General features: G+C 41.7%; 1 protein-coding gene across 12 annotated transcripts in view; it reads left to right on the top strand.

The window, feature by feature from the left end:
- Nucleotides 1-13,335, top strand: part of FAM13A (family with sequence similarity 13 member A) — a 375,981-nt gene that overhangs the window by 351,729 nt on the left and 10,917 nt on the right. For 10 of the 12 annotated variants that reach the window (XM_007999242.3, XM_007999239.3, XM_007999240.3 and 7 more), the window contains 7 exons: nucleotides 188-401; nucleotides 923-1,061; nucleotides 1,784-1,865; nucleotides 2,654-2,874; nucleotides 3,483-3,566; nucleotides 11,643-11,738; nucleotides 13,219-13,302. In XM_007999242.3, coding sequence (XP_007997433.1) covers nucleotides 188-401; nucleotides 923-1,061; nucleotides 1,784-1,865; nucleotides 2,654-2,874; nucleotides 3,483-3,566; nucleotides 11,643-11,738; nucleotides 13,219-13,302 — 920 coding nt within the window. The remainder of the gene's footprint in view (nucleotides 1-187; nucleotides 402-922; nucleotides 1,062-1,783; nucleotides 1,866-2,653; nucleotides 2,875-3,482; nucleotides 3,567-11,642; nucleotides 11,739-13,218; nucleotides 13,303-13,335) is intronic. The other 2 variants (XM_007999245.3, XM_007999254.3) reach the window with 1 other exon arrangement.

Genomic DNA, 13,335 nt, shown 5'->3' with positions numbered 1-13,335 from the left:
TCAGACACGTTAGTGATTTCAGTTGGGGCACAGTGTCCTTAGTCTAGACCTTAGCTGTAAAATGAGAAATGATTCAATGGGCAGCTTCCTAAAGCATCTGGGAAGCCTGGGAAACACTTGTGTTTTAAAGAACAACCCTGCCTTCTTTCAGGAACAGTCCTGACCTCTTACTGCCCTTATTTTCCAGAGCCTATCCCTGCTTTCTCCTCCTGGCAGCGGGAGAACAGTGACTCTGATGAAGCCCGCCTCTCACCGCAGGCTGGGCGCCTGATCCGTCAGCTGCTGGATGAAGACAGCGACCCCATGCTCTCTCCTCGGTTCTACGCTTATGGGCAGAGCAGACAATACCTGGATGACACAGAAGTGCCTCCTTCCCCACCAAACTCCCATTCTTTCATGAGGTATGTTTCTCTGTGTTGCTGATAGGTAAATGCATCATCCCCACAACATCAGAAAAGATAGGAATGGCACTGATAGCGAATAATGTTTTTTAAATTAAGTCGTGAGCCTGTGGAGCAACATATGTGAAGTTCTGCATCCTAGGACACAGGCCGTGTTGCAGTTTCCCATTTGAGCTGTGGCCCAACTGCAACATCACATGTTGAATTTTGTTAGCACCTCCTTTCCAAAGCACTCTCCAATTCAGCTCTTTTAGGCCCACAGGAAAGGTCGACTTCAGTCCTACTTTGCTAATTATAAATGTGAGCTGGAAAAGCTTAGATGTATACTTAATAGGTGGGACATACCGCGCTCCAATGGATCAGTCAAGTGTCTTTTATTCAAGAAGAGAGAGGCTGTTTGGTCTTCACGCTGCCACCCCACCCCACCACCACATGCCACATGGTGTCCCACTTCCCCAGGGCCCCTCTCACCAAGCAGTGACTGCTCCTGGGGAAACTGACCCAAGTTGTACTCTTCCCAGGCGGCGAAGCTCCTCTCTGGGGTCCTACGATGATGAGCAAGAGGACCTGACGCCTGCCCAGCTCACACGAAGGATTCAGAGCCTTAAAAAGAAGATCCGGAAGTTTGAAGATAGATTTGAAGAAGAGAAGAAGTACAGAGTAAGTGTCCCCTCACACTGTTCTTTTCACCTCCCCCTCTCCCTGGACATGCCAGTGTTTCAACAACTCAAAGAAACAACGAAAGGTTAAGGGAGACTTCTAGGGAATCTTACAGCAAAAAGGCAGTAAACCCCGGATAGTACACCCTGATAAACCCCAATCATTGTGTGTCAGCATTTTTCTTGCACAAGGTGCGTTCTTACCAAAAAAAATGAAAGTTTAAATCTACATTTTATAAATTAATCAGTAAGCAGGAGCTGGAGAAATTGTTGAATGAAATCATTTGTTTGACTAAAATTTAATTCAATATTATCTTCTGAAATCTCATTAGCACTGAGTTCGTTCTGCTGTCAGCTCTGTACTCAGGATTTCCCACAAGAGTGGCAGACAGGCATTTTCATGATGGTTGCTGAGCAAAACATCATATACCCCTCTGTTTTCTACACTGTTTGCCTTACAGGTTGAACCCTACAAATAATGGCAAGGGGGTCATGGACCTCACAGAAGTCCGTGATCATAAAGATGCATTTTGCCTCTGAGGAATTTTTTGAAAGCATCAAAATAACCAAATGGAAAGGATAATGGAATTACATTTGTGTTTAATTTCTTATTCTGATGGGGCTCAATTTTTCCTTCCTATTTAAAACAAAAATGATCATCAAACACTTCTTCTTTTCCCTGCTCCAGTTCCCAAGCATTTACTCTAGACTTCCTTTTCTCAGCCTTCCCACAGTGACAAAGCAGCCAATGCAGAGGTTCTGAAATGGACAAATGACCTTGCCAAATTCCGGAGACAACTTAAAGGTGGGTAAAGTTCTGGAGCTGTGGCTTCTGTACAACAAGCCAGGTGCAGAGTCTCTCACCTCCTCTCCCACTGACTGCCACTGCTAAGGCATTCCAGGGTCCTTAAAGATGCTTCCCAGCACTCTCAGCTATTCAGAGTGACCACTGCCCCAGGTCTTCGTATGGTCTCAGTCATAGGGAAACCAGATCAGCTAAGAGGCGAATCCTGCAGCATTTCTTCATTTCCCTAGATCACTAATAGAAAGGATGATGGTTTCAAGTCAACATCTCTCAAACACCTGTTTAATCCAAGTCTCCATTTGCTGTGGTGGTAGAAGCAAACAAGTAGACACAGAGATGAATCTGCAAAGCGTTTGGCCCCCATCCCTCAAAGAGATTCCCATCTTTTCAGAGACACGGTCATATAAACAACTGAATAGAATACAAAGTGAACCTAATTTCAGAATAAAGTATGTAAGTCATACAGAAAAGGTTGGCCAGTGGTTGGGCATTAGATTAGTAAATACCTTTAACCACTGAAGGAACAAGGATGCCACATTCTGAGAACATCATACAGGCAGATGCGGCTAAAGCTTTCTCAGCAATTAGTGTTAGGAAAACATTCCATGTAATCAAAGAAGACGTTACCATTAGCTCAGGTTTTACATAATAATTCAGGGATTTCTACTGATACTGTAACTAGATACTCTCTGAAAAAAGACAGAATAAGTTATTGACACTACAGAAAAACAATTTGTGTTGGGCAGACATCAAATCTCATATCTCTACCCCAAAATCTTCTCAACTAGAGTCAAAACTAAAGATATCTGAAGAGGACCTAACTCCCAGGATGCGGCAGCGAAGCAACACACTTCCCAAGAGTTTTGGTTCCCAGCTTGAAAAAGAAGATGAGAAGAAGCAAGAGCTGGTAGATAAAGCAATAAAGCCCAGTGTTGAAGCCACGTTGGAATCTATTCAGAGGAAGCTCCAGGAGAAGCGAGCGGAAAGCAGCCGTCCTGAGGACATTAAGGTGCAATGATTCTGTGAAGTCCTAAGCCCCAGTCAATGTGGTAGGGACACAGGGCATGCCACACGAATCCCAGTAGGAAGGTGATGCCTTGTTAAGCCTTCCAGGCTGTTAAGTGTCTAGAGAAGCTGATGAAACCACTGCAGAGTGCGCTAACTGTGGGTGCTTTGGTTTTTGACTACAGACTGAAAACAAAACTCTATTGTATAGGTTACAGAATGAACTTGTTTAGGTTAATAGCTGGTTTTGTGACTCTCTGAGGTAGAAGGATTAGAGACAAACCTTTGGGACTGTGTAACGTATAACTGTCGTCATTGCTTGGGCCATTAAGCTAAGCCCCATGTGCCTCACAGCCCTGCTTACCTCAGTGTTCACAGTACCTTTACTGCCATGTGGGAGATCCAAGTGATTGATGATTCTACTGTGCTGGTCACATTTCTCCCAAGAGCTCAGGAATAGCCCATTACTAAATGAACTTTGGATAGAGCTAGGGAGAGCTGTTATATGAGGAATCTTTTTAGCCTTGCTTTAGGAATGTGTTTAAGTAAAGAAGTTGGAATGTTCACAAACATTTTCCTCTCTTTCAATTCTCTATCCCTATGTTTATACAGGATATGACCAAAGACCAGATTGCTAATGAAAAAGTGGCTCTGCAGAAAGCTCTGTTATATTATGAAAGCATTCATGGACGGCCGGTATGTAATGTAGTAAATTTTCTGATTGGGGTCAATTATCTGGCTTTAGAAATGGATTTTCTATGTTCAGTATTTTACAAATGGGGTTCCCTAGTGTCTGCTTTCTTTACTTTTAGGATAAAGGAGGTTACTATATATTTACACCATAACTAAGCTTTCTGAAGGCTTAGCCAATAAGAAAGTTCTGTCTAGTAGATGTTGAACTTAATTGGGTTCCAGTGAAAAATTTATTTGCAACTAAAATTTAGTCATTAATGTACTGCTTTAAAGGAAGGAATGGTGGAGGGGCCAGGGGTTGGGGGAGCAGAGTATAGGGCGTAAAGACCCCTGGAGTTTGAAGACTTCCCTGTCCCTAGGTCTCCCCCGATAAGCTGTCACTGACTGTAGGCTTCCTCATCCATAAAATGAAAGGTGTTAAACTAGAATGATCTACCTTAAAATTCAATCTCTCTGCAATGCAGTGCAACTAGTGTTTGTCTGTAAAGAAGTTCCAGCTGCCATTCAGAACCAGAAGTGTGAGGAATCCAAAATATGGCTTTGCCTTTTCCTAATCACGGAAGCATTTGTGGTGGCTTGCTGTTCGGCAAGCACTGCTGGAATGTTTGTTGTTAGCTGTGGGGGAAGCGGTAGCACGATAGGCTTCTGCTCTCTTCCTTGAAGAACTTTTCATCACACACCCTTCTTGTCAGTCATTCTTAATAACCTTTTGTTCATAATGTTGTCAGAGACCTAGCAAAACAAATTCTTAAAAGCAGGTATAAGGAAGCATGAAGTTTAGGTTCACTGATTATTTTTATATAGCCAAAAAGTATAGATCTCTTTTTCAGTCTTGGCCATGACTATACGATAGTCTTTTCATCTAAAATATGCTCTTTTAAATAAAGAAGGTTCCGGAATAAGTCACTAGACTCTAAGGTGTGGGAGGGCAGGGATTCTGGGCTTTGTTCACCTAGTGGTGACCCCAGTCCTCAGTGTCTAGCACCAGACCTGACACATGACACGGGTCCAATAACTATCTGTAGAATGTCTCCTTGGTGGCATTTTATTCTGAATTTATCAGGTTTAAATGTTAAAAAAAAAAATGCTGCCACTGATGATGATTTATTCTGCTGGCCTGTCCCTGCAGTGGAAAATACTGACACTCTGGGATAATGTTCATGCTTCAGCCAAGCTTTGTGTGGGATTTTTTTAAAGGCATTGAACCAAATAGTAAATGCTCTAGTGCTCAAATACGCTGTGAAACTTTCTCCTTCTCCACTGGAATGTTCAAAATGTGTAGAGGAAGAAGTGAACTTCTTTTATCAGAGAGATGCTCCTTCTCCACAATAGGCTCAGAACCCTAAAGTATAGATCTCTGTGTAGCCGTATGGCAGGCCTCATGGAGAAGGTGTGTTTTCCTTCTTTAACATTTCCTCTTTTCCTTCTGTGGATTTGGGTTATGACATTGATAGGCACCTTTAAGGACTTCCATGCCCAAGGCCCTTAGGAGCTCACAGCTGTGTTCTAGTAGACTTAACCTTGCTAACAGTTGAGTATTGTGTGTGCTGTAGTATTTGTTGCTCTGAGTTGGGAACAGATTCCGTCAATCAGTCTGGACTGGGTCAGACATGTAGAATTGGCAGACCCAGCTTCAAAACCAGCCCCACTGAGATGATCTCTGTGACATTGGGCTGCTTAGGTAAACTCTCAGAGCCTTGGTGCTTTGTCTATATAATAGATACCTGTTATAAATTGCCAAGGAGATGAAATGATATTACACACACACACACACACACACACACACACACAGACGTTTATCTGTGTATATTTACCTGTAGGATGTCTGCCACTGAGGAAGTGGGGTGGGGTGGCTTTTACTGGGTTTGCACAGTAAATGATAGTTTTCACTTCTGTTACAATTACATGTTCTACTCTCTGTAGCCTCCTTCTGATTAAGTGATTAAATCAGGCAAAAGAATGTGCATTTCATAGCCCTCTTATTAAGAATATGAACTATTATTCTTGGCCCTGCCTTATTTCCTTTCATCACTCTTTCAGGTGGGTCTGGATTCTAGCATCTCATAGGGTGGGGAACAAATGCTGTAGGAAATTTGAGCATCATTCATTTCTGGTCCCGTGCCAAACTCTCTGCCTTTCTCTATTTGGAATATGATGCTCCAACCTCTTCAGGAGAAGCAGAGTTCATTTGATATCTGGCCAGTCTGAAAAAAAAATCAAAGAGTAAACTTTTAATTCTTAGATTTCTGGTGTTACCATGGACTCTGGACTGTAAATACCATGTGGACAACACTCTTCTTAGAAGAAAAATACATGTGCTTCCAGAGTTAAACTATTGTTCCAAACCCCAATTGTTCAGAAAAGCAGGTGCTCAGAATTCAATGGATTTTTTCTGAGTCTACAGATACTGATTTAAAAGGGCACTAACTAGTAAAATCTTAGGCCGAAACTGTAATCAGCTGCTTCTGTACATTTTTAGCAAAGCTGTTTGCTTTATCAGGGCACTCTGCAGACTTACACATATATAAAAACAAAACACTCATGTATACACAGGCACATAATTCCCTATTCTTATTAAAGTGTGTCCTTTTCAATATTTAAGAATCTTCTCATCAAAAGAGCATGTCACAGAAGTGCAGTAAATAACTACATGTCACTGTGTTACTGTCTGTGTATCCCACTATTTGATAATAAACAGAGGGGAGAGAATGGGTTGCCTGATCAGAGCTTCTGGTTCTTCCTCAATGGAGTATTTTAGTCTTGTGTGTTTTTAAACCTTGAGGACCCTAGACACAGCCATGTTCAACTTTAAATGCAAATTCTGGAGCCATTTATAAATATTCTTCTTTGGTTAACTGCTGTTTTGGATTTTCTGATCTTTTTACAGTCTATTATGATTACCTGATAATGAAGAGAGAGTTGGTATTTTTCAAATTAATAGGCCAAGAATGCAACAGTTATAAGAATCCATCTCATTTTGTCTTCTCCTTCTAGCAGTTTGATGATTCAGAGGTATACCCCTCACACACAAACTCAAAGTACTTCTTGTTTTATCAAGGAGAGTTTGAGGCCGCATAGTTTGTCTATGACATAATTTCTCACAAAGTTGTGTTTCTATGACACTGTTCATGAGCACAAATTTTTGTAAATTCAATATAGGCAAACTCTCAGCTTGGAAGGCAGAATTCTTCGTTATGAAGGCAGCTTGGCCAAACCCTATTAGAGAATAATGCTGCATCTCTGTGCTATATTGACAGCACTATATCCTTTATGCTGTATTGACGTGCTACTGATTGAGCATCCCAAATCCAAAAATCATCACAGTTAAAGATCCTGCTTCTTATTTGTGAAAGAAGACAACTGAAAGTCCATAAACCTCGGATCTGGACCCAACTCTGTGGCCTTGAGCAAATCATTACCCTCTCTGGTGCTTTAATTTTATCATCTAAAAAATAAGGCTTTTCTAGCTCTTAATATTTCATAGTTCTAATTTATCTTTATTTTTAAAATAAATACATTCATCATTTTACCTTTCACCTTTGTGGTTTTGTCAGGTAACAGCAACTAAACTGATATTGCAGTAAGGAAGTTTTATTTGAGGCTAAGACCAAAACCATCACAAAAGATAAAGGCAGACAAATGCAGCTGCCTAATCAGGCCTTTATGATTTCTGTTCAAGACTTGCCATTAATTAAATGTGGATAATTGTTGGCTAGTGTTCCCTTTGTGTTTTGAAATATCTGAAACTTATGGGGCAACCAAATAGGGTAGTAAGAGACCAGTAAATGACAATTTATTTGAATCATTAAGGAAAGACGGAGTGGAAGTGCTGCATTCTCCCCTTAGATCTTCACATCTGGATATTTACGTTGTTTCACTTATGTGCAAAAATACGTCTTCCGGATAACCCTAGTTCCACATATTGGAAGACCATTCAGCACTATCACTTTAGATAAAGTTTTGAAGACAGAGGCGTGAAAGTACTTTGAAGAGAGAATACACTATATGCCTGGCCTAAAGTCATTTCCAAGCAATTAGGAAGCATAAAGATTTTCTAATTTGATTTCTGCAATTTACCATTCAGAAAACTGAGGCTGAGAGAATTTCAGTAGCTCATTCAGAGCCCTGTTCTTGGTGGGCAGCAGAATCCCTGAGCAGCTGATGAGTCAAGAATAAGAGACGTCAACTCAAACGGTTTTCCTATGGCAGATTTAATAGCTCTTTTTTGACAGTTCAACGAAGGTCCTGCTTTGTTCATATAACTACTGATTAAATTTTGACCCTACTTACAAACTGAGCACTGATCAGTGCTTATTATCAGTGTTATTATGATGGGTAAAAGTTGCATTAACTTTTAGTATCACTGAGCCTTTGGCTTCAAATATATATCATGAAAATGATTATGATAAAAATCAGGTCATTATTCTTACACCTTTCTCTTACCTCAGACTTAAAGATCTTTGATATTTTTAGTGCTTCTGTTAAATGACAATGGTTTTGTGGAATCATGAGTTTTAACTCTCCATAGTCAAAAACACTGGATTTTGTCAGATCACCCACATGTGATTAGTTCCTGGGGGCCACTTATTGAAAACATGAGCAATTTGTAGAAAATCTAAATATCAATGGCATGAGCTGAAGAATTAAGCCAGTGATCTTCCTCATCTACTCCAAGTAGAAAACTTTCTTTTTGAATAAAGAGTAAGAAGGAGATTGGTTTGTGTCAAATTTGTCGTAACTGGTTGGTTTTACTTTCAAAGATGTTTCTGCCAAATACATACTAATGGATGCTAGTTCACAGTGGGGATGCTGGCTGGTTCCTATTTCTATTTTTAGTTTACTTTGGTTACTCAACCATCTATTGTTTATCTTGCACATTATATTTCACCATGTGTCATGTGCTGACATTAGGATGCACTTTAATCTCATCTACAACATGTTCTATATATTGTTTAAAAAATTATTTCATGTGTCCAACAGTCCTAAATTCTGTCATTTTACATATGACATTGTACAAATCATTTCATTTCTGTTCCTCACACTTTTTTGTGGCTATCGTTGCACTTTTGTTGAAGTACAGGTTGAATATCCCTTATACAAAATGCTTGGGACCAGAAGTGTTTCAGATTTTGGATTTGTTCAGATTTTGGAATATTTGCATTATACTGATTGAGCATCCCAAATCCCAAAATCTGAAATTCAAAACGTTCCAATGAACATTTCCTTTTGGCATCATGTCAGTTCTCAAAAAGTTTCAGATTTTGGATTTTCAGATTTGGGATGCTTACCATGTATAACATAAGTGCAGAAAAGAGTCCAAATTGTAAACATATGTCTTGATGAAATTTCACAAAGTAAACACACCCAGGTAACCAGCACCCAGATCAAAAAACAAAATGTTGCTGATCCTCCAAAGGCCTCGCTTATGTTCCCTTCCAGTCAGTACCATGACTCAAGGTTCCACAGAGAAAAACCACTATCATCTAACTCTGTGGATCTTTCTTATTTTTGACCTTTATGTAAGTGGAATCTGACAGTATGTTTTGTGTCTGGTGTAATTTACTTGGCTTTATTATTATGAGGTTAATCCATGATGTTGCATATAGCTGTGATTCACTCATTCTCATTGCTGTGTAGTATTCAATTTGGGGAACATACTTCATTCTATCACTGGGCATATGGGCGATTTCTGGTTTGGGACTATTTCCAGTTTGGGATTATAGTGCTGCTATGAACATTCTTACATATGTCTTTTGATGAACTTAAGGCCACCTTTGTTTGGTATATACTGAAGAGTGGAATTGACGAGTCATAAGTTCAGCTCTAGTAGGTACTGCCAAATAGTTTTCTAAAGTGTTTCACTCTTACCAGCAGTGAAGGAGAGTTCCAGATGTTCAACATCTTTGCCAGCACTGCACACAGTCTTCATTTCAGCTGGGTGGTAGGTGTGTAGCGGGTGACACCTGTGGTTTGATCCTTAGTCTTTTTCTGTAAAATAATTTGAGACCCTTCTAGTTTTGACAGTCATTGTTCATAAAATTATAAAACTCCTCATGGTATAGTAGATAGAAGAAGAAGAAAATACCAATTGCCCGTTAGTTATCTGATAACAGAAGAGCAAGAAATAAAAGGCTGTTATTCTTGTTGATCTTATTCTAACTTGTCAAGTTTATCCAAAGCACACTTTCTGTTGATCACTTTGAGAAAGGCAAATACAAAAGGCAACAAAGGATCATCCATTTCTTTATAATCCAGAGTCATCCTTGAAGTTGAAGGCTCAAAAAACCCATAAAAGAAATGGTCAAATTTTTTTTTTTTTTTTTTTGAGACGGAGTCTCGCTCTGTCGCCCAGGCTGGAGTGCAGTGGCCGGATCTCAGCTCACTGCAAGCTCTGCCTACCGGGTTTACGCCATTCTCCTGCCTCAGCCTCCTGTGTAGCTGGGACTACAGGCGCTCGCCACCTCGCCCGGCTATTTTTTTGTATTTTTTAGTAGAGACGGGGTTTCACCGTGTTAGCCAAGATGGTCTCGATCTCCTGACCTCGTGATCCGCCCGTCTCGGCCTCCCAAAGTGCTGGGATTACAGGCTTGAGCCACCGCGCCCGGCCCGCTACTTGCCTTTCTTACCTCTAAAACTCTTGCCTTATTATGTGTGAAGTTGTAAGAGAATGCAGGAGACAAACAGCTAACTTGAAACAAAGATGCTTCATCTCATTCCCCCTTTAAGTAACCAATGGGACAGTATCTGTGAATCAGGCACACCTATTTATGTTTGAACCATTTATTCACTCATTTGATATTTATGGAATATTTCCACCAAGTATTCAGGCACTGAAATAGTTACTAGGGATACAAAAACATAAACTGCTCTCAAGGGGCTACAGTCTCAAGGAGGAGACACGTGTCAACATATCACTACAATAGAGTATAAAAGCATTTGTGAAATTGCAGGGTATGCACCGGCAGGGTGGTGAAACAAAGGAGAGAATGGGTGAGTCTCCCAGAATGGGGGATGTTGGAAGAAGGCTGCACAGGGAAGTGGCTCTCGATCTGGAATTTGCCAAACAAAAGAGCAAAGAGGAAGTCATGGCAGGGTAGAGGGAATTAGACAAGAAGGTTGAGACAACCTACTTGATTGCTGGAGCTGGAGGTGTGATGGGGAGGAGAAACAGCAGTAAGAGTATGAGGCGCTTCCAATACTGTACCAGGGAGCTGGGTGTGATTCCTCCCCACTGCCTGGAGAATCCGTCCTTTAAACATTTTTTAGCCCTGTGCCAGATTCTATTAGGGATATACAGATGAATCAGTGCATGTATTTTTCATCAAATGTTCCTTGAATACCTACTGTTTGCCAGAATCTTGTTCTTAGAAACATAACAATTTCACAGAGGAGAAAGAGAAGTGAATGAACTACGTGATATATCTTTTTTTTTTTTAAGACAGTCTTGCTCTGTCACCCAGGCTGGAGTGCAGTTGTGTGATCTTGGCTCACTGCAACCTCCACCTCCTGTGTTCAAGCAATTCTCCACCTCATCCTCCTGCATAGCTGGGACTACAGGCGCCCACCACCACACCCAGCTTTTTTTTTTTTTTTTTTTAAAGTAGAGACGGGGTTTCACCATGTTGACCAGGCTGGTCTTGAACTCCTGACCTCAGGTGATCTGCCTGCCTCAGGCTCCCAAAGTGCTGGGCGTACAGGCGTGAGCCACCGTGCACAGCCTACATGATACATCTTACAGCAAATATATGCTTTCATTTTCCCTGGGCTCAGAAAATAGTCATGTGGGAACTCTGAACCTGGAGGAGTTTTAAGCAGGAACCTGAGAATGATCCTAGTTTGGATTTAGAAAAAGTTGTACTACCAATGGAGTGACTTCCACTGATCTGCAGCTGAAGTAGGTAATCTGAATATTTATTGAATAAATAATATTATCAGTTTAAATAAATTTTGTGAGGCTAGTAAGACTTAAGTTGCATCATCTGGAGTTTCTCTACAATTGCAAAGGCCCAGAGCATGCTTAGACAGCTGGTCGTGACTCCCAGCAGCAGGCTTCTCACAGCTCTCGTTCTTGCTTTTCAGGTAACAAAGAACGAACGTCAGGTGATGAAGCCACTATATGACAGGTACCGGCTGGTCAAACAGATCCTGTCCCGAGCCAACACCATACCCATCATTGTGAGTAGAATACCTTCCTGTGGCTGCTACAACACCTTTCTGCTTGAATGGGCCCTGGATATATGAATTAGGGCCCTAACCTGCTTTCTCATTGAAGAATAGGCTTTAGTGGCTGAATCAGCCATTAGTATCCATGGCCCACAGCTTGAGGAATGAAGACTTATTAAAGACCCCTGAGGCTACATTTGTTAAAAATGGGCAAATCTGAAGCTGATAGAATTTATTTTTCCCTTTTGGAGGACATGCTTTGCCCCAAAGGCATGTACATCCATTGGATGTGCTGGGCCAGAGACAGAGCACCAACAGGGCAGGGCTGTGCTTTCTCCAGGCCTCTTCACTCCAAAGAGTGCTGCTGTGGTCCCAAGGCCCTCTGTTCATAGTCCCTTCCATCCAAGAGGGGATAACTCCCTTGGGAATTGTGTCCAGGGAGAAAATCCTCTGAGAAACTCAAGAAAGAGGCCCTTCTTCTTGGAGGATGTGGCAAGGTGTAGGAAAGGAGGCTGCTCATTGAAGTTGCTGTCAGTGGCCACCATCCTTGAACTTTGCTGCTTTTGGCTCCTGGATTTTGATTTTGTCAAGAGTAGGGAGCAGCAGCTTGCCTTCAGCGACAGGAAAGTCTTTAGGGCCCAGCCACCTGCTCCCATCCCTCATCCCAGTCTCAGCACTTCCACCCCCAGCTTACGAATGGGGTGTTCTGCCCTGTGCATCTCTCGGGGAAACATTTGCCTCTGTTTCAGTGCTCCCATCTCCCCTGCTGGCTTTTAGGCTCTTTAATAAGCAGACACAAACTCACTTTGATGTTGCTGTTGCAATACATACTCATTTTAGCTGCTGCTCCTGTCTGGCCCGGCCTTAAATGCCCTTCTTATTTCTAGGCCTAGGATATTGTCTATTTCTTTTAACAATGTATTTAATGAAGAAAGGAGGGTCCAGAGATCTCAGGCAGGTGTATTTGAAGAAAGTCACTTTAGTGTATTCTGGAGGAATGTCCTAAACTGACAAATAAAACGATTAGATCCAAGGAGTTGTTTTCATTCTCCAGGCAGGAACCCATAGTGTCCCTAAGTAGGGTGAACGTGCAACAGAGAAGTCAGCTCCCCTTTGTATTGCTTTCTGAGCTTACGTGATTCTCCTTAGCTGACTACAGCCGAAGTGTTCTTGTGGCTACTGTGACTGGCGGGGGCAGCGGTGGGAGCAGGTGTTTCTCCTCGGGTTTCTTCTGCGTGTCTGCCGGATACAGTCCTGTGCTGTTCTTGCTGTACTCTGTCCTCCTTGATTTATGTGTGTGGGCGCTGAAGGGAAGCAGCAACTTGGAAAAAGAACTTTTGTTGTTTCAGGTTTTCCTGGGAGTGTTTGGCAGGGAGGGGTAAGAATGCAGAGTTAAAAGTTAATAAATACTGGTGAGGTCAGAGGAGGCCGAGAGCTGGAGGGAAAGGGAAAGGGATTCGGAATGTAACCTACTTGTTAACACCTGTCACAGGGTTCCCCCTCCAGCAAGCGGAGAAGCCCTTTGCTGCAGCCAATTATCGAGGGCGAAACTGCTTCCTTCTTCAAGGAGATAAAGGTGAAGACCCCAGCTGCTAACCCATTGCTAAAT

The sequence above is a fragment of the Chlorocebus sabaeus genome, chromosome 7, assembly GCF_047675955.1.
Source record: "Chlorocebus sabaeus isolate Y175 chromosome 7, mChlSab1.0.hap1, whole genome shotgun sequence".
NCBI classification, from domain to species: Eukaryota; Metazoa; Chordata; class Mammalia; order Primates; family Cercopithecidae; genus Chlorocebus; species Chlorocebus sabaeus.
The sequence above is the reverse complement of the archived record's forward strand: the minus strand, read 5'-3'. Positions and strand labels throughout refer to the sequence as shown.